The sequence below is a fragment of the Conger conger genome, chromosome 4 (genome assembly GCF_963514075.1).
Source record: "Conger conger chromosome 4, fConCon1.1, whole genome shotgun sequence".
In the NCBI taxonomy this organism is placed as follows: Eukaryota; Metazoa; Chordata; class Actinopteri; order Anguilliformes; family Congridae; genus Conger; species Conger conger.
Window position 1 is genome coordinate 44,562,195 of NC_083763.1, and position 20,215 is coordinate 44,582,409.

General features: G+C 44.0%; 1 protein-coding gene across 1 annotated transcript in view; it reads right to left on the minus strand.

Moving 5' to 3' along the window:
- LOC133126624 (zinc finger FYVE domain-containing protein 9-like) overlaps positions 1 to 19,141 on the minus strand; it is a 27,443-nt gene extending 8,302 nt beyond the window's left edge. Inside the window, exons 1-10 of the mRNA XM_061238967.1 lie at positions 19,119 to 19,141; positions 15,130 to 15,237; positions 10,950 to 12,547; positions 9,057 to 9,162; positions 8,266 to 8,436; positions 7,158 to 7,321; positions 6,660 to 6,804; positions 6,357 to 6,479; positions 4,449 to 4,604; positions 1,762 to 1,986 (exon numbers count right to left, since the gene is read on the minus strand). Coding sequence (XP_061094951.1) covers positions 1,762 to 1,986; positions 4,449 to 4,604; positions 6,357 to 6,479; positions 6,660 to 6,804; positions 7,158 to 7,321; positions 8,266 to 8,436; positions 9,057 to 9,162; positions 10,950 to 12,547; positions 15,130 to 15,199 — 2,758 coding nt within the window. The 5' untranslated portion in view covers positions 15,200 to 15,237; positions 19,119 to 19,141. The remainder of the gene's footprint in view (positions 1 to 1,761; positions 1,987 to 4,448; positions 4,605 to 6,356; positions 6,480 to 6,659; positions 6,805 to 7,157; positions 7,322 to 8,265; positions 8,437 to 9,056; positions 9,163 to 10,949; positions 12,548 to 15,129; positions 15,238 to 19,118) is intronic.
- Between the last annotated feature and the right edge of the window lie 1,074 nt (positions 19,142 to 20,215).

Below are 20,215 nucleotides of genomic sequence, written 5' to 3' on the forward strand. Positions count from 1 at the left end.
AAAATGTATAATCTTACCACAGACTCTACATGAGAGCAAGAGACTATGAGGGGTCTCCCGGTTCAGAACGTCCACCCCTTTTCACCAGGTCCGACTCCTTACCAGTACAAATGCCGGCACCTTTCATTATTTTCTACCTCTTCCCGTATCTGGCCTTCCCCCCAAAGGAGGCTTTTCCTTCCAAAAACTCCTCCTTTGTGCACACGCGGCTTTTTTCCCATTTCTGTATTTCTTACAGCATCTATAATCGGTGCCGCACGGCTGTCCCCATGAAACTCTTTGTGTCAAAGCGTTATAATAAGGCTACTCATCACAGAGCCCCAGCGGAGTCCACAGGGGAGCAGCGAGAGAGGGCTCGTCTTTAGACACTTCCTGCGCCGCGGTCGAAACACACTCCGAGCCGAAGGCTAGATCTGCCAGGCAACAGACCAAAGAGCGGCGCTCAACACCCCAACGTCTGGGACATAATTTACTGTCTCATCGCTCAAAGTGCTGCCTACCCGCTCAGCGTCCTCGCTGGATAACAACAGCAGTCTGGGAGAAGGGGATGAGAAAAGTCCTTAATAATGCACTCCCTTCAAACAATGCTGGTGGTGACAGCGCAATTATGTTCGATTTTTATTCATCAGAAACTGCAATGTTAAGAATAACCTAAGGAACCAAGTTATTCCATTAAGGGCCATGGTTTCTTGTTATTTTAAAAAAAAAACACCTCTGATCAATATTTCCATCCTCTGCATTTTACTTCCTCCAGTGGGAATATATTTCATCAATATTCTACATCTCCTTGTGCACAGACATTTTGGGGAGAATATGCATTATTTTATTTAGAATTGGCAGGCAAGCAAAGCAGCAGGCTCGGCTGGTCTGGCAGGATTAGATTTGTTCAAATCTGGCATTTTAGATTGCCATATATTCACATTCCAATCGATTTCGTTCACGTTTGAAACCGTCATTTCATTAATTGTTTGGCTGGTGGAGGAGGGGGGGGTCAATAGAATAAAATCTGGATGCAGCGTTATGAAGTAGGGAAATATTTTAAGTATTAATTTCTAGAATAAGTACCAAATGAGTTTACCTTAACAACTGTCAATTACTTTCAACTCTGTGGCGGAAAAAACTGAAAACACTACTTAATATGAGCTTTTCAACTGAGTTGTTCCTTTATTATTCAGAATAATGTATATTAGTGAAATAACAGTACACTTTATTAGGTATTTATTAGGGGTATTTTTTACTTATTGGTCTGCTGCTGCTGTAGCCCATCCACTTCATGGTTCGATGGGTTGTGTGGTCTGTTAGGCTACAGCAGCATAAGACCAATAAGTCAAAGAAATCATTATCCTATTAGGTATTTATCAGATGTATTTTTTTGACTTATTAAGTCTTCGAATGCTGTAGCCGATCCACTGGCTGAATAGTAGAATCAGTAATTGCTTGGTTGGAACAAAAGCCTATACACACACCAGCCCTTCCTACCAGTGGCCTGTGTGCTTAGCAGTATAGACCAGGGCTGTCCAATCATGTGCTATGGGACAGGAGTAAGCAGGTTTTCATTCCAACCAATTACTTCACCAGCTGATTTCACTAATTAACACGCCTTCAAAGAGGAGGGAACAAATGACTGAAATCAGCAGATGATGTGACGGGTTGTAATGGAAACCTGCATACTCTTGACTCTCCATGGGACGTGATTGGACACCCCTGGTGTACATGAATGGGTGCACCCTGCCCGTGGGATGAAGTGGGCACGGGACTCACATCTGTATTCCGCTCCCAGCCGGAGCATCAGGCGGAGGGGGAAGACTTTGGCCCAGGGGGTCTCCCACTTCTGGATGAGGATGCCGAAGAAGTAGGGTGGGTTGGGCAGCAGCAGGTCCTGCAGGGACTGGAAGGTCGGGCTGATGAAGAGGAAGCCTCCATGCTCCTTGCTGCCTAAGAAGCTCTGGGTGAAGAATGAGTGGCCCAGGTTGCCCACCACGTTGCCTGCACAGAGAGAGGGAAGGGTGATACTTTTTACAAACAACAGAGAAAATGACATTCAGCTTCTGATGTAAAATTATGTCCAGTATTGGGCTGCTGGGAGGCCTGTTAACCCCTTATGGGTGGGTGCGACCTGCACATTACATCTCCGTTAACAGACGGGTGTGACCTGCGCGTTACATCTCCCTTAACAGACGGATGTGACCTGCACGTTACATCTCCCTTAACAGACGGATGTGACCTGCATGTTACATCTCCCTTAACAGATGGATGTGACCTGCGCGTTACATCTCCCTTAACAGGCGGATGTGACCTGCGCGTTACATCTCCCTTAACAGACGGATGTGACACCAGCACTGTATTTGATCACATGACCATTTTTGAAGACACATGACCGTTGAAATGCATTCTGATTCCTAGGCCTTTCTATGGGTTTTCTATTGGGCACCTTAAAATCCATAATGGGTTAAGGCACTGCTCCGGTGCATAAGACCCACGGACAGGTATTTAATCTGGGTCATGCTGGTGCCAACAGCAGTTGGCAGCACTGCAGAACAAAGCAGTGGTGCTAGCGTCACAGGGAGACAGTGGGTTTCAGCTGGCTGGGGTGAGGATGACTCACCGCACACCAGCGACCCTTGCTGATTGATCGGCTGCTCACCGTTGAGCTGCAGACGAGGCGTCTCCCTCTGACTCATGCCTGTGCAAGCCCAACTTATCAACCACAGTCTGAAAAGAAGCTTCTGCAACGTGCACTTCAGAGTAGAGCTTGTAATTGTGAGCCAAGCCTGATAAAACCCGAACAGAGAGTTTAGGTTGGGTCATTCATTATCTGGCTTGATTCGGGTCGGTAGCTGGCCCTTTAAATTCTGAGCTCAAAGCACCATGCAAGCTAATTAGCAGTTGTATATATATATATATATATATATATATATATATATATATATATATATATATATATTGTAATTATATATTATAAGTTGATCTGGTAATTCTGGTGAAACCCTGCTTAAGTAGGCTATGGTAGCCGTCAACGTTACATACTGCACCGTCCACTGTACTGTACTAACACACTCAAATTCAGTCGGGCTTTTTAAAACACAACACACAGGCTCGGGTCGGCTCGGGCTGATAAAAATATGTGCAAAGGTGGGTCGGGCTAAAATATGTGGGCCCGTTTCAAGCTATACTTTGGAGAGCACTTTCTTGTCTGCGCTTTCCGGAATCAACAGAGGCTACACTCAGCATGGTAATGCAAGCATTACAAAATGAGGAGAAAAAGGGGGAAAATCTAATAAAAAGAAGCAAATAAATACATTAAACAACAAGACATCCGCATATCTGAAGTACAAGCCACTAAATCATCGCAGGGGCTTGGATATTAAATGTGATCCAGGAAGAAAGGGTCATTTTAATACTTGAGACGCCCTTGGCTATGTTTTTAATGTTTACAAATTGCACTTAATATCAGACTGCCCAAGAGAAGCTTCTGGCAGCAAAATTCACTATGTTACAAGTTGTCGGCATGCTTATAATTAGTTACAGTTACAGTAAATCAACTTAAAGGCAGTCTTCAATAAATGCATCAAGAATCATACTTAATAGGGCATTTCTCCTTGCCCGAATGCTGCTCTGACCTCATTTCATTGCAATGCAAAAGCCACCATGAGGAGACATGACCATTAAGGATCGGTGACAGGCCTCCAAGGTGACGGCCCTGTATTCCACGCTCCGTGTTTTGGGAAACTGAACATGTGATTTTCACTGCACCTGTGGAGCAACGGCACAGTCCGCAGCTGTCCAGGGGGTGCGTCCGTACTGTTCCAAGCCTGGACCCCCTCGGTCACTTGTCAGCATACCGCTTATCCTAAATGTCTAGTAGAAATGGCAGCCATTCTACTGAGGGGCAGATTTGGAGGCGTGAGAGGCTCCCGTGCTTACAGTTTACTTTCAATACCATTAGCTTAACGTGGACCTTGTAATTTAGTACAGGATTTCTAAATTTTTATTCGTTCTTTTTGGCTATTTTTTTTTTTTTTACAAGAAACTGTAAGGAAGTGAGGTGACCAGTAACATTCAAGGTAGGTTGGGCTTGGGATGTTGACCAAAAATAAATATGTGAATGTTTCTTAAAACACGATGTTCCTCGTGAGGACATGCGAGTAGGGTGGATAAAAGATCAGCTTGGTTTAGTGCAAGCCCAAATTATTATTGCCCATCCTTCTGTCTGTAATTTGTAGATGTCCCTTACATAACTACTTCCAGAAGCCTTTAACAGGATCATACCCTGCTGCTGCCTACCAAACGAAACTGCAAATAGTCTTTAGCCTTGAAGTGGGGTTAAGCCTCAGGCTTGATAATAGCATTAGCATCTCACGTTCTTGCAGTATAGCGGCCTGGCGTGGCGGTGGGGGGAGGGAGCTCCCCCGGGGGAGCAGGAGAGCAGAGCCGGTGACCTCTCTCACCTGCGAGGGCCTCCTGGTAGAGCTGCACGAAGTGGCTGAAGACGTCCTTGGGGACGCTCTTCTCGTCCGGGAGGCACTGCAGCAGAACCACCACCTCGGCCTGGCCCACCGCGTGCATGCCCTTGGTGGTCACACACCAGCACTTCCTGTTCACATCTGCAGGGGCAGGGGGGGAGCCAGGGTGGTCAGCGATGCAATAACACGAGCGTATCCCCACGCCTTTACCCCACATCTCCCCGTACTCGGGATCAGAACCTGACAAGGTGGTTTTATTGGTCTTCTTTCACATCAGGACATGCCACTCATGTCATGAAACAATGAAGGCAGGGTCGTGAAAAACTGCTCTCCCACCACATATAATTTCCTGTTTTTGACACGTTGATTAAAAGGGATATTTGATCATCACAAGTCTTAGTACAGAAAAGTTCCATTGAATGCAGAAAATAAGACAAAAGGTAACTTTTCAAACAAATACTCAACAAAAAACAATCAGATAAAAATGTAATATCCCTGCTGGGAAAAGGTAAGCACTCTCTATCTTCAGTCGCTGATGAAACCTCCTTTAGTCGTGATAACTATCCAAATGTTTGTTGATAACTACTAAATGTTGACCAGTCCCTCACATTTGCTGAATCAGAATCACTCTGCCTGACTAAATTGTTTCTGCTTTCTTGCATTGCAGAGCATACAGAGGGCTCCAGAATTATTGGCATCCTTAAAAAAATGAAAAAAGGCTGCACATAATAAACAATTGACCCCATTTAGTGTTAGACATCACTTAATATTCAGTTAACCTTGTTTGATATTGAGACTGTATGTTTTTTCTAATTATCTCATTTGGCGGGATTAAATGGTAAAAATGCAATCAACATACTGCTTTGCTAAATCCTGTACCATCTTTGCATACAAAAAATGGTTGTGTGGGGTTCTTTTGACCCTTTGTTACTGTATAAAATGTTATTTCTTTGTGGATAATTCTGGTGACACTTTCCCATACAGGTGCCAAACCTCAGGTTTAAAAATGAGATGTTACTCAGATTTTTCATAATTATGGATAAATGCTAGTCATTTGGGAAACAATGAGAAGGCGACAACCAAAGTGTCCAAATATTTATATTACAATAATTGTGTGTTTATTTAAACTGTTGGACTCAATTTGACCCCAAACATGAAATGTCATAAAATCTTAACATAATGGGATGGTTAAGTAATCAATTTTTTTCTGAAAACCAAAGGTGTAAAAATGATTGCCAATTATTGGAACAATTATTGTAAATAAAATCAAACAAAGTGAAATTGTCAATACAATTGTACTTAATTTGGTTAATCTCAGTCTAAAGAAACTACAGTCTGTCATTACATCACTTCCTGTTTCACTAGAGCAGTGGTATCCAATCTTATCCTAAAAGGGCCGGCGTGGGTGCAGGTTTTTGTTTTAACCCAGCAGTAGCACACCTGATTATACTAATGAACTAATTGTGGTCTTTAATCAGGACCTTGATGAGTAGAATCAGCTGTCTCAGTCCTGTGCTAAAACAACAACCTGCACACACACCGGCCCTTTCTGGATAAGATTGGACACCCCTGCACTAGAGTATAAGAATGAGGCAACAAGCAGTCAAAATCCCTCCAAAAGGGTTCTCTCACCGTATCACAAATGATAGGAAAATACTTTTTTCAACATCCTGCACGTTCACAGAGAAGGGGGAGGGATAAACAGTGTTGTGGTTTGAGGGTGTTTGTTGCTGCAATTCCTCTTGTTACCGTTAGAAGTCCGAAATGACCTATTGCACCTTTAAACCAGCAGTAATACTGACCTTGAGGTCAAGATATCAGTACCCCGGCAGTGGTGTGAAAACAAACAAGAAATTAACCCGACATACAGAAAGTGAAATAAACTAAACTTACAGTTAACCAGCTTGACCATGGCCAGCAGGTTGGCATTGAGCACGAACACCAGGGGGTCTGGCCCGCCCTCCTCCAGCTGCTGCATCAGCAGGATCTCAGACGGCCGCTCCTCCACAGCGTAATCTGACAGAAGACACCAGAGAGCGCGAGTCACCACACTTTACCGCTCGCACCTGCTGCCCCCACCCCTTTCTCTGGGTGTCTCCACGGTCGTCGCATGGATATGCCGTTCCCTCCTCCCTCCTTCCCTCCCTCCCTCCCGCCCCAGAGAGGAGGCAGCTGAAGGTCAGGATGAACAAGCACCTGTGAGCTGGCTCCCCGTACCTCCTTTGACGCCGGTGGAGATGAGGATGGGAGGGAGCCCGTCCTCGGGGATCAGGTTGACCGAACTGCCCACGGGGCTGCCTGCCTGGGCTCCCGAACCCGGGGCGGGGGGGACGGAGATAGCCTGGGGGAGACAGAGAGGGGTCACATCGAGGCCGTAGCTGAGGTGCGCGAAATCCCACGCGTGACTTGTCTTCGTGACAGGAAACAACTACCTATACATAACAGTGAGGTGAGAACAAGCCAGATAATGACATCTGGCATTCTTAAGCCTGATTTAAGCCTGTTGTTACCGGCTGAAAGGAGCTTCTGCAACTGCTGTATTTCAAGCTCCTACCTCAGTTTCCAAAATGACATGTGGAAAGCAGTGGGATATTTTCAGGCTATTTTCGTTATTCCATTATGCTTAATGAGTCTAAAGAAAGCCCTGGCAGGTGTAGTGTGTGCAGTGCAGAGGCGTCAAAGTGGCGGAGTTACCCCCGGCATGTCGGCTGCTGTGAGTTTGTCGCACTCATGCGTCACGGTCAGGGGGGCTGAAGGGGCAGGGATGCTGGCTGCCATCTTGGAGGAGTCGGCCACTTCCCCGTTGGGAAGGATCCCGTCGGCGAACCACACCCTCCTTTGCTCCCGGGAAATGCTTCCTGTGTGTGTGTGTGTGTGTGTGTGTGTGTGTGTGTGTGTGGTTGTGTGTGAGAGAGTGGGCCACAGGCAAATTGAGGTTCCATCCACACCAATCCCTTAAATTCAATGTGTCTACTCAGTTGTTCTAAGCATATAGGCTTTTTTTTTCCATTCAGTCATGCATATGTGGTTTTGAGAAGATGGAACACAATGTTTTGAAACCTTGTAAAAAAATTAAGACACACATGGCCTTTAAGTATGTACTGGTATTGTGCAGCCATGACAGTCAGAGCCTCAATGCATGTCTCCTCTGTCAGTCTATGCTATAAACCACAGATCATTCATAACTGCGTGGTCAGTACAGATATATCTTCCATTCATATAGACAGAATGAAACTAGAAACTACACTGATAGGAATGTGTTAACTCATTTCTTGATGTAACTCCCTAATATAGGATCTCAAGGGAAACTCAAATCCTGGGGGGGCGCTGTGTCTTCTGGTTTTTGATGTGTTCCTGCACTTAAGTGCTTAATTTAAGCCATTGATCGGCCAGAGTCTGCAACCCCTTTTTCCAAGGCCTAAATTGGCTGCTGTTTGAAAGGAAATCAGAAAAAACAGCGGACACTGTGGCCCTCCAAGACTGGAGTTTGTGACCCTGGTTCAAGGCTTCTCCCAGAAGCACACCGCAATGCATTCTTTGCGGACGTTCAATCAGAAATATCAAAAACAAGGAAAAACGCTCAAGACGGAAGACAAACAAGGAACAGTTGTCAGTCCGGCACTTATTTTAAACACTTCTGAAGTTCTTCTCATGAGGCTCTTATCATAATTTTTATAGCAGAATAATTCTATTCTATAAGCCACATCTTCGTCATTGTCATCTATTAGCATTTTAATAGCAACTGAAATGACTGAGAGGGCCTCTAAAGGCTCAAAAAACATGACTGGCCCTGGCTTGTTACCTTCAGCACCTGGGTGCTTGAGGACGCCGACAGGCACCATGACGGTGGGTGGAGGCGATCTGAGCACTCCAGAGGCCTGGGCCTGCTGAAGTGGGGGGATGGTGGAGCAGTACTCTGCCGGGTTGTTGGGGTTTGGGCTCTGGTTAGAAGCTCCAGTCGAGTTCTCCCACGCTGGATGGGGGATGGGTGAAAGAGAGCCGGTTATCGTCTTCATGGCTTCAAATGCGTCTATGGGATTAACTGAGGGCCGCAGTGAAATTAATCTGGGTTCAGTGAGTAGAAGGTAATTGGTTGTAGGCTAATCTTTTCTGGGACACTCCAGTGCCCTTAAGCATTGGCACTTCATCCACTGGCTCTGGACAAACTCAGCGGTTTACTCAGATTTAATCTTAACATGATTCTGAGCAATGAGCATACTTTTTACTGAAGTGGTTTTAAGCCTTTTCAGTAATAGCTACAGTCCAAAATAACTTCCACCAATTACAGGGGTTCACTCATAAATTAGACCACAGTAAAACCTTTAATATGGGGACATAATAATAATAGACTTCAGCTGTCATTCATGAGCCCATCTGAAAACTTAGCCAAAGTGTCAGAATACACAAATAGCAGGGTTTATTAGACTATTTCAGAGCAGAATCTGCCAAGAATTCTACATACAGAATACGATCCTCCACCCCACCCTAGTTCTAAACCCACTGAGCAAACAATCAAGTTATAGGTAAAAATATCAAGCGTCTGAAACTCAATTACTCGTCCTATGCGGTATGTGGATAAGTCTTTTCCGCGACACTCACTGTTCGTCAGCACAGAGTGACAGGTGATGCAGACGCGTGCTTCTTTCTTGTCCATGTACATGAGTCGACACCTCAGGCTGCAGCAGGTTGCGCAGAACACCTGCACACCACACAGACAAGATCATGGTCGCTGGCATCTCCCTTGCATGGCACAACAGGTTACACCACCCTCAACCCTGGCCACAGTAGCTGCAGGTTTCCCCAACGAAACATGCAAACAACTGCTCCAACGGCTGAAACCACTGCAATAACCCTGTAATCATTATGGCGCAGGGGTTCCCAAACTATGGGTTGGGACCCCACGTTTGGTCACTTGATTTCAGGATAGGGTCGCCTGAAAATCTTTAAAAAGGTGAAATAAAATGTTTGTCTTTTTAAAATATGTGAATGCAGGCCACTACATGTTTAACATTACACCAAACAATCTATAATAAAGCAATGAGGCAGGAGAGGTATTTCCAGCATAGTCGTGGCTAAACGGTGGTGTTAGGCACAAACTGCATGTGGATGGGGTGTTGAGGTCGTGTAAGTTTCATTCATTTGGGGTCACATCAGAAAAACGTTTGGGAACCCCTGTTACAGCGGCTCTTCGTCACTCTGAAACCGGCCGCCACAAGTTCATAAGAGAACAGCGCAACCAGCTGGGAGTCTTCAAGACCTGAAAGAGTAGCACTTCACTGTATTTTATCACCCGCCCTTCACCCCGCGCCACGCAAAGGACTAACGCGCCCGAGAGCCTGAGGATTTATGGCTTGGATGCGACAAAAAAAACGGACGCGGTTTATGGCGCTCGGCTGGAGTGACAGATGGGCTGCGGGAGGCCGAGCAGCCTGCGGAGGAGCGCCGCGGAGGGTGGCTCAAGGAGAAATGACGGCAGGCGCGCCGCCACCGTGCGCCCGTGAAGGGCAGAGCCAAGGAGATGAGGCCGCTGGGCAATCAGCAGATTTCTAAGCACCGCCTCAGAGGAGCGGTGGAGGATACTGGGACCGAGAGGGCCGGGGGGGGGGGGGGGGGGGGCCTGGGAACCGGGCCCGCCTACACGCTCACGGTCGTCTGTGTAGATGGAAAGCCGAGAGGAAAAAAAGGGGGAAGGCTACGCTTTTGTTTGTTCAATTATACATGTGACTTTTGAGTAAATAAAAGGATGACATGAGCACTTAAATTGACTTAGTGTTTTTCTAAATGTGTGATGTAAACTACACACCCACACATGCACACACTAACAATACACAACCCATAGCTTGAGATGACAAATACCCCAATGCTTGAGAGAAAGTCCCTTGCTAGAGAAGCTGCAGCAAGCTAAATATGGAGGAACATACTGTAATTGATAACGCTGAATCAATATCAAACCCTGCGCCAAATCTAATGAGACTTTATGCCCATCTCGGTGACAGCACCTGTGAGCTACACTGCCCCAGAGCAGCCGGCACCGCTGTGCCCCTGAACAGAACATCTGTTTATATCGCCAGGAGTAATTAGGAAGGCTTACAAGAACCTTTCGCACAATTTACACAGCACCTTTGCCGGCGCAATACCCTTAGCCCTTAGCAAGTCACATAGGAATCCTGCATGCGGCCATCTGTTTTCCCACCTCACTTTTAAGTGCTTAGCTGGTGGTGACGGTTTATTTGGAGTCTAGAGAGCCTCCCCAGAACAATATGTGCTTCTGACAGCAAAATAAATAGCAGAAAAGCAAATGACCTAAAAAATAAAAAAATAAAACATTTCACGAAAATTTTGATTAAAACATATTTACAATATTGTTCATAGCTTGCTTCTGCACCTTATTGTTTTACTCTAAGCCATGGACATAAAGACACCATTAAAAATGTCAGCATGACTGGCGTGTTGTGGACTTGGGGGCAATGGAAAAAATGTCCTTACCTTTCCGCAGGCTCGACAGTGGTGTCTCCGCTTGGTGAAGGTGAACTTGGCCTCACACTTCATGCAGATGGGTGCCTGGGAGTCTGGGACCCAAACAGGGGCCACTTCCCCCAGAGCACTGAATGGCTTTTTGGAGAGTAACCCAAGGTGCCCAGCTTGGACATCGTTGTCTGGGCTCTCATGGGACAGCAGCCGAGATGGCGTTACATCTCCTCCTAAATTAAAGCTTTCTCCATTTTCACCATTCACTCGGGCCAGACCCGAGTCCTCCTCATAACCGTCAGTAGAGGACAGGTCCGCTCCAGGCTCAAACTGGTGCTCCAGGTTCTTGTTCTTGCCGTGCAGGCCCGGCTCATTCAGAGCCTGGCCTGAAAGCAGCCTCGTACCCTGCGGCTTTGTGCTGACAGGCTGCTTGGGTCGTGCCCCTCCGTATGGGACGCTGGCCGGCTGGAGTCGGCCGCTGTCAAAATTCAGGGAGCTTGCACCCAATCCTGTGCCCCCCGCCTCTACGCCACGGGTTTGGTCATTATACTCCAGCTTGCTCTCTTCCACCTCTTTCTCCTCTGTCACAGAGTCCTCCTTTGAGAGGGGCGCCTGGGAGGACCTGTCGTCCGGCAAAAAACTTGACTCCTCCACCTCCAAGCCTTCCGGCGAGTGAACCGGAAAGTGTAAATCTCCCTGTAAAGTTGCCTCGGTTTGCTTTTCTCCCCCTGAAGAGATGCTCAAAATTGTGCCATCGCTCTCCTCTTTCTCTTTTGCGTCCATAATGGTGAATGTCTCCTGTGCTGAAATGCCTTTAACACACATGCAGGTCTCTTCACTGTCACTCAGTTCCACAATCTCTCCGTTCAGGATCTTTTCTGTATGAGTTATGGCATCTGACTCCAACCCTTCGCTGTGCCCTTCAACCCCCAATGATGCTATGACATCTTCCTCTCTGGCCCAAGGCTTCTTTCGTACATCCAGGTCATGTTGTCCCTTCGGTGACCCTATGATGCTGTTGTAATCCTGCAACTTCTGCATCTCGTTCAGAGTGAGGTCTTCAACTCCAAGCGTCCCAAGATGCCTCTTCTCCTCTTCAATGGAAAAATGAGATTCTTTAAAGCAGTTGCCCTCCATTTCCACATGCTGTTCAAGGGCATCACTGTGGGGCTGTGAGATCTTTGTTTGGTTGATGGAAGGAAGGTCTTCAGAGCAATCAAGCTCTTCGGAGCAACCGTTGACATCTGGACAACCGTTCTCCAGTACTGGTGCACAATTCTCAGAGTCTGTCCTCCGGACTGCTGTGGAGAATGGGGCTGCTGGAACCTCGCTCTTGCTGTTTACTAGCTTGCCAATGTTGGGCTGAGGGGATGGTGATCTGGTGTCGACCCAGGCCTCTGGCTCCGAGGCAGGCCCCCGCTCATCACCGTTGGACAGGTCTGCCCCGGTCCCATACGAACAGTCTTCAAGGGGCTTGATGCTCAGTGGAGGAGGGTCCTGGGGACACAGGTCCTCATCGGCATTACCGATGGCAGGGTTCAGGGACAACAGGTGGGTGGACGGAGCCAAAATCTGGGTCCACTTAGCGTCAGAAAGAGTCGGAGTGTCTGTCTCATCTGTCGATACAAAATATACACAGGATAGTTACAGTACTCATTTAAGAAAGTGGGAGTAGCAAATCTTTCAAACAAGTATTACAATTATCATGTTAACATGCATCTAGAACACAGACAGAAAGATATCAGCCTACATATAGCAGAAATTGCATTAACAAAGTGAGGAGTATCAGTAAAAATTTAACTCTGCTACCTCAACTCTGGATCCTGGCCTGTCTACCCTCTCCTGCCACTGGTCCACAAGGCATCGCTCCCAACTTTCCCTGCCACTCCAGTCGATTCCTTCACTATCTCTTTCCACAGTCACAGTCCACCAAAACTCAGATGTGACAAAGCTCAGGCTTATAGCACATCCTGTCTTTTTTAAGGTTAAGTGGGGCTAAAAGTCAGGCGAACTAAGGGCTTTCATGCTCACAATAATGGCGGCAGACTTTAACTAATTAGCATCATACAGTAGTGTGCAAAAATGTGGGCACCCCTGGTAAAAAAGCCTTTTACAATTAATATCAAAGTGAATAGAAGGGAACCAGACCTCTAAATGGTACAACATTAAATATGACACATTTTTTCCAGTTTTAAACAGCTTGCAAACGCTTCCAGTAGCCAGCTAAGAGTCTTTCAATTCTCGTTTTTATGGAATTTTTCCCCATTCTTCCTGGCAGAACACCTTTAGCTCAATCATTCTTTGACCTCCTTGCATGTACGGCATGTTTGAGATCTCTCCACAGATTGTCAATAATATTCAAATCTGGGGACTGAGGTGGCCATTCATCCATCTTTCCTGGAGGTTTATTTTGAGGTATGCTTTGGATCATTGCCTTGCTGGAAAATCTGTCTTAAACTTCAATTTCTGGACTGACCTTTGAACATTAGCCTCTAGAATTTCTTGATATTTGGTGGAATCCATTCTTGGCAAGTTGTTCTTCTCTACAAAGGCTTCACCCTTTTTTTCGTAAAAATACCTTCGTTGGTGGTGGCCAAAAAGTTCAATTTTGGTTTCGTCAGTCCAAAGCACATTGTTCCAAAAGGCTTCAGGCTTCTCAATGTTTTATTTTGCATACTTCAGACGCTTCATTCAGTGTTGAGGTCATTCTGTGAACAGCTAGACCTGTGTTTGCTACTAATTTTTTGTAGCTCTTTTGCAGTGATGTTTGGGTTCTTCTGAGAATTTCTCACCAGGTCTCGGGCCATTCTATCTGAAATCTTTCTTGGTCTTCCAGACCTTGCCTTCACTTCAACTGTTCAAACTTCCATTTTCTAATGGTAAATGGTTGGAATTTAAATAGCGCCTTTATCCAAAGCGCTGTACAATTGATGCTTCTCATTCACACATAATAATGCTTCTCACTCAACATAATAATGTTTCTGACAGTTGAAACGGGTAGTTTGAAACACTGAGATTTTCATTCTGAAATCCTTGGACAACTGCTTAGAGAAACCCATGGTTGTTAACACCAGTTAAAAACAACCCCTGCAGTTTGATAATTTAGAAGGCATGATGTTACTTCAGTATAAAACGTTTATCATGCTTATGCACTGCCCATTAAAGATGTTAATGGATTGCTTGTCTAGTATTGGCAACAAAATAGCTTACCAGCACATTTGCCACACCAGTGACATCCAAAAAGTTTATTTGGCCCTTATAAATGCGGACAATTATATTCTAGCTAATTAATAGTTTATCTGTGTGCTATGTTTAGTGTTCATCATCTTCAACCAGGTTACATTCCATTTGTCGGGAAAGTGAGAATTTGGACAAAACAAATGAGAATTTCTCAATCTAGCTGCATTAACGGTTACTGCTCTTCGACCAGCAGAACATAGCTTGAGCTGGTCAAACAATGCCAAGCTGGGAGCTGGTCTGAACTGGTCAACCAGCTAAACAATGCCAAGCTGGGAGCTGGTCTGAACTGGTCAACCAGCAAAACCATGCCAAGCTGGGAGCTGGTCTGAACTGGTCAACCAGCTAAACCATGCCAAGCTGGGCACTGGTCTGAACTGGTCAACCAGCTAAACCATGTCGAGCTTGGATCTGGTCTGAACTGGTCAACCAGCTAAACCATGTCGAGCTGGGAACTGGTCTGAACTGGTAAATCACCTTGAGCTGTTTTTTCAGCAGGGCTCTCTTGTTTTTAGTAAAATAAAAGCTGTGCATCCTACATGAAATCAGGCTATTCAAGTAATTTCTCTTCCACAGTCTAAATAACCTTCACTGCACAATCCCTCACACAAAGGGGAGGCTAATCTCTCAAACTTAATATAGCCATCTGTCCTCTGAGACTGGTACAGACTTAATATAAACTACATTACTGTACTATTACATGATCGGGGCCATTCACTAAAAGTGTCACTAATCGAGGAATATTAAAGAAGACCACCTCACTGATGGCTGTTTTCAGTTGGAGCTGAGGGAGTGCAGATTTAAGCATTTGACACAATTTTGCATAGATTAGATGCTGCTCCAGAAAAGAGAGATCTGAAAAAGGACAGTTCCTAGTTTTTCGGAGGGCACCTAGCCCTTTACTTTAATCCCATGTGGGTCAGACCGTTGTGACTCATTAGGTGGCAGCAAGGTTACCCACCTTCGTTCTGCTCAAACTCGTCCAGCACCTTGTCGAGGTTAAAGGCTTCTGCCTGGAAGTAATTCTCCATGGGTCAGGAAGCACCACCCTGCAGAATGCTGTACGGATCTGAGGAGAGGCAGTTAAATGTAGGTCAGGGAAATAGCCTCTACGCCCAGCAGTAAGTGAGAAACATTAGGCTGAAAGCAGTTTCCCAATGCCAGTGAGGTCATCCTCACTGGAAGGCCCAGTGCATGCATTTTTTTCTTGCATTTTCTTGCAAGTGCTCAGAAACATAAGAGCTGGAACTGTGATACAACGTGTTCTTTCTATATGTTTTCAGTTCAGGTTCACTTCTGATTGGGAGTCTACTAAATGGTCAGGTCAGTTAAAATGTAAGTTTCATGTTACCTACACAAGAAAAATTGACTCCAAGTGGCCAACACAATATCCTCCTGTAGCTGCCAGTACAAAATGTTGCTTTCTGGATTAATAAGCTAATTTATTATTATTATTTATCATGAATAAAAGATGCTTGATGTGAGTATTCATTTTATCTGTTTTTTATATCTACTGTATCCATTAAAATTATGCATTTTGATTGTATTGGGTTTTTCATTCACAGCCTGAGCTACAAAGTGCTGCCTGCTGCTTGTTACCAGTGCAGCTACAGAGGGACAGGCATAAGAAACATAATTTGGTTAAAACCAAGCACATTAACACATATCAACACACATCTAATAAGAGCAGTGGACCTGTTAGCAGTGGAAATGCAGATGGAGATGCAGTAGCATCAAAAATATGCATAGTAATATACTAACCAAACATGTGAGCAAAGTAATTGTTAACGGACATGTGTAAAATAAACAGTTCTTCTTCTGAATCACTTATCCTATATTTTGGAGAGGTGCACCGTGACAAAGTGAACAGGTTGCATCATAAAGAAAGGCTTGGGTTTGAAACCATAGCAACTTGCGACTGCAATTGCTTCACACCATCAGGAATGTTCCTTCATAAACATATATGCAGTATTAGCACAAAGACAAAGACCATTGGGAAGCCAGTGCAATGTGGCCCTGGACTTTGTCTCGCTCTGATCTAAAGTGCCATGAAAAAGTAATTGCACCCTTCCTTGCATTTGTCACACTGAATTGTTTCAGACAATCGTAGACAAAATGCAATATCAGACATAGGGAACCCCAGTAAACACAAAACACATTTTATTGATATAATGAAATTTGAATTTTGAATTTACTCATTTTCTATAAGTCTAATATTACTACTCTTTTTTGTAAAGATCTGAAACCATTCAGACTGACAAATATGTAATAGTAGAGAAAAACAGGAAGGCGGCAAATGCTTTTTCATGGCACTGTATAAAATGTCACTGCATCAATTTCTTTTTCTACATCTTTTCCCCCTTTTCCCCAAAATTGGAATGCCCTATCAAACTAATCATCTCATCATTGTTGCAACCTCTGCTGCCAATTCACGAAAGCGCATTCAGGCATGAGCTCTCATCCAATGTGCCACACTAAATTTTTATGGCTGGCAAAGAAAGGCGATGTTCACCAAACAGCATCCGCATACTCCAACGCCAATCTCAGCGTTCCAGAGAGCTCTAGTTTTTCTTTGCTTTTCTTTCTCACATGCCACTACCAGTTACATTTTTCTTCCTTGAAGCTGCGCTTATATTTTCCAAAAATGGAATGGTAATAAAAACAGAAAATGCAATTTCAGGATCAAAGATGCCCGCAGAGAGCTACCAGGTAGGCATGCGAATAATGCGCCGGGCTTCACTGTGGCGAAGCGTGCCATAGCCTGACTTGTGCAGCGCCAACAGTGGCCTGTGGCCCCAAAGAGGGAGAAGCATAATTGCATAATAGCAGAGGTGCCCCAGGAAGGAGCGTCTGTCTGCTGAAAAGCGAGGCCTCCGGTCAATCAGGCATCTGTGGTCTCTTTGCGTCAGCTGCTCACGCGGCACGGTCCTCTGGGACGGTGGCTACGCAGCTCAGCTGGCAGAGCGTGGAGTAAACAGGGGCGGCAGCTGCACACTCACTGGGGCTCTTCTGAACTGACAGAGGGCACAACAGGGATCAGGCAACTGACTGGACATTCCTAACAAGGAGAAGAAATTTAAAGGCTAAACACTGTGTTACAAAGAATGCAGTGAGCATTGGTGCAGATGCCATCTGATTTAAATTCCAAAACGTGCCAAGAGAGAGTGGAGAGAGACTTTCCGTGACAGCCAAAGATCAAAAATTATTTTTCTCTGGATCGTTAGATCCATTCGTGCTGCTGGGAGACGTATCCTAGTGTATGATAAGGTGTATCCTAGATAACATGGGTAATTGGTATAGATAGGGTACGATTGGCAACCAAATTGGGAGAAAAGGGGAAAAATCTGAAAGAAAAGAAAATCGACAGGCAGTTGACGCCATTTTCTTCACAAAAATCTCCCGCCAGATAATAGGCAGCAGGTTTTGGTACCCAGGTGTGAATGTGTCACACTCTACTCTGGCAGGCTATTCAGTAGAAAATGCAATTAAACTTTAAGCAATTAAAACCCCAGTGATTTCACCTGTTACTCCATAACTGAACAAAGTGATAGTAAAGAGAACTAAAAGTCTAATTAAGAAAAATTTACCAGAAACAAAAACCATTTGGAACACATTAAAGAATAAATTCAGATAAATTTATTTATTTTAAATGAAAATGAAATTGTGTAATCAAAACCATGATTTATTTTCTTGTAGTGTATCCAACTATGTTCCGATGTTCACTAAAAAGCTACCTTTTTAGTCTAGAAACTAGAAATATCCAAAATTGCAGTCTGCACAATACTCGTGTCAAAAATGCACTTTTAAAAACAGTGCTTTCAAATGTTACAGTAACACCAGTGGGTTTTTCAAAGGTCTAGTATGGGCTCATCTCTGGGGAAAGATGGTTGGCATGTAGACAGATCCTGTGAGGTGTTCTTTTAAATGTTTCGTTTAAAATGTTCAGTGCTTTAGATATATTGATGTTTTGTACATAAAAAAGGTATGATGACAGGGCAGGATGAAGATTTTATTTATTTTATTTTTCTTGCACTATTATGTGAGGAGTACTTGTTTTAAAAACTTTAAAAAGAAAATATATATAATAAAATAAAAATCAATCAAATTAATCAACTCAACTCAACTTTCAAACATCATATTTCACACTCACACATTTTTTACATGAAAGTTAAATAGTTTGCTGTTAAGATACACATGTAGAGGTAATGTGCAGTTGCCTAAAACAACAATACCATAGAGAGCAATTCCCATCTCATAACACCCACTGAAGGTCCATTATCAAGAGATAGCCCACATATGTGTTAGCAAACAGAAAATATCTCAAACAATAATACTGCAATGACAAGCTGTACATGACCAACTAACATTTCCAGACAACAAATCCATGTTATATATGCAAGCAGTTCTAGATTTTTTAAATCTATTGTGCACATCTTTGTGCTTTTCGCATATGGGACTAGACACACTTCAGGCAACCAGACCGAATTAGTGGAAAAGAGTACTCCAGAGTGTAACTCATCTCTATATGATGAGCTCCTGGAACTCAACCCACAGGAGGATGAGTAGCTATAATTACTACCACAACCAGGAGTGCATGTAGCCCACATCCAGACACACCGATAGCCTGTGCCAGGCTCTGTCGGCAAGCCATTTGCTTATCATTGCTAGGTTAGGCGTCAAACTACAAAGCCAGCAATAAGTCTCGTCACATCAACCAGCACACCTTTAAAAAAAAAGCTACACTGTAGCATCAGTGGAATCTTTGGAAATGGGGAAACACACGACTAAGGCATAACCATATTTAGAAGCATTCCCACTATCACTTGAATAGACCCTCCTTTCTTGTAAATGCAGGTTCATTCAGAGCTTTCTAAAATGTCACATGGTCCTGAGTAAGTCAGAATTCACCTGATAAGCAAAACATTTTCAGAAAGTGTATCAAATACTTACATGCTTGACTGTGCATTCCTCCTCTCCCAGTTGATGACACAAGCCTGCCATGAGGTCACAGTGAACAAAGACAAAGACAAAAACTGAGCAAAAAGCAAGTTAGCGATGACAAGAGACGTTCTCAAATCCTTCCAAATGAACACTGCTTGAAGACTGCCAAAGGGTTTTCCCCCCCTATTTCTGTACAGTGATTTCCCACCAGACTTTCCATGTGTGTGGCCATCTATATATGATCAGAAAAATGTACTTTTTGTTGAAATATTGTGATATATTCACTCAGTGGAAGGAGGTCAGGAGGTCAGGCTCTAGGCTTACAGAACAGTTTATAACATTCGGTAACACTTTACAAAAAGGTTACATGAATTGCCTTTAACTAATGTAGTTGTTAACTAACTAATTAACTTAATTCCTGTCAACAAGCACATTAGTTAATGCCAATTCATATTGGAATGAAAAAACTGTTAATGTATTAGTTAATGCTTAACTTATTGTAAGTTTATCCTATGGTTTGCTAATCAGGGATGTGATTGGCCCAGCAAAAGAAAAGACAGAAAAAAGATGGCTGCCAGATGGATGGTTCTCCTTATGAGACCGGGCCTGGGCCATGTAACTTTGTGTAATTACACAATTAATTAAATTAAGTAATGCTAACAACTACAATAGTTAATACCATTTAATGTACCTTATTGTAAAGAGTGACCGACCATTTAAGCATGAATTTAATTACATGATACATATCGGAAAATATATAAAGTGATATATATAAATAAATGTACTTTATATTATTACTGCATATGAACCAAATGAGAGGATTGCACAATCACCACTCCACTGTAGTGTAGGTGCTAAAGATGAAGTTGACAAAAACTGCCTTTAGCCTTTTGTTTTTTAGATCACCATATCAATATAACTCCATTGGGTAATGTGAGAAGCTTTCAATGGCATTTAATTACCAAATGCGTATCCGTCAATACACTTGGAGATCACAGTGAATAATGGCAAAAATTGTCTCAGCTGTACAAAAAATGAATATTGTCCGGCTACAAGTGGACAAAGCACTAGCCCGCCAGATTGATATAATAGCATTCAAATACAAT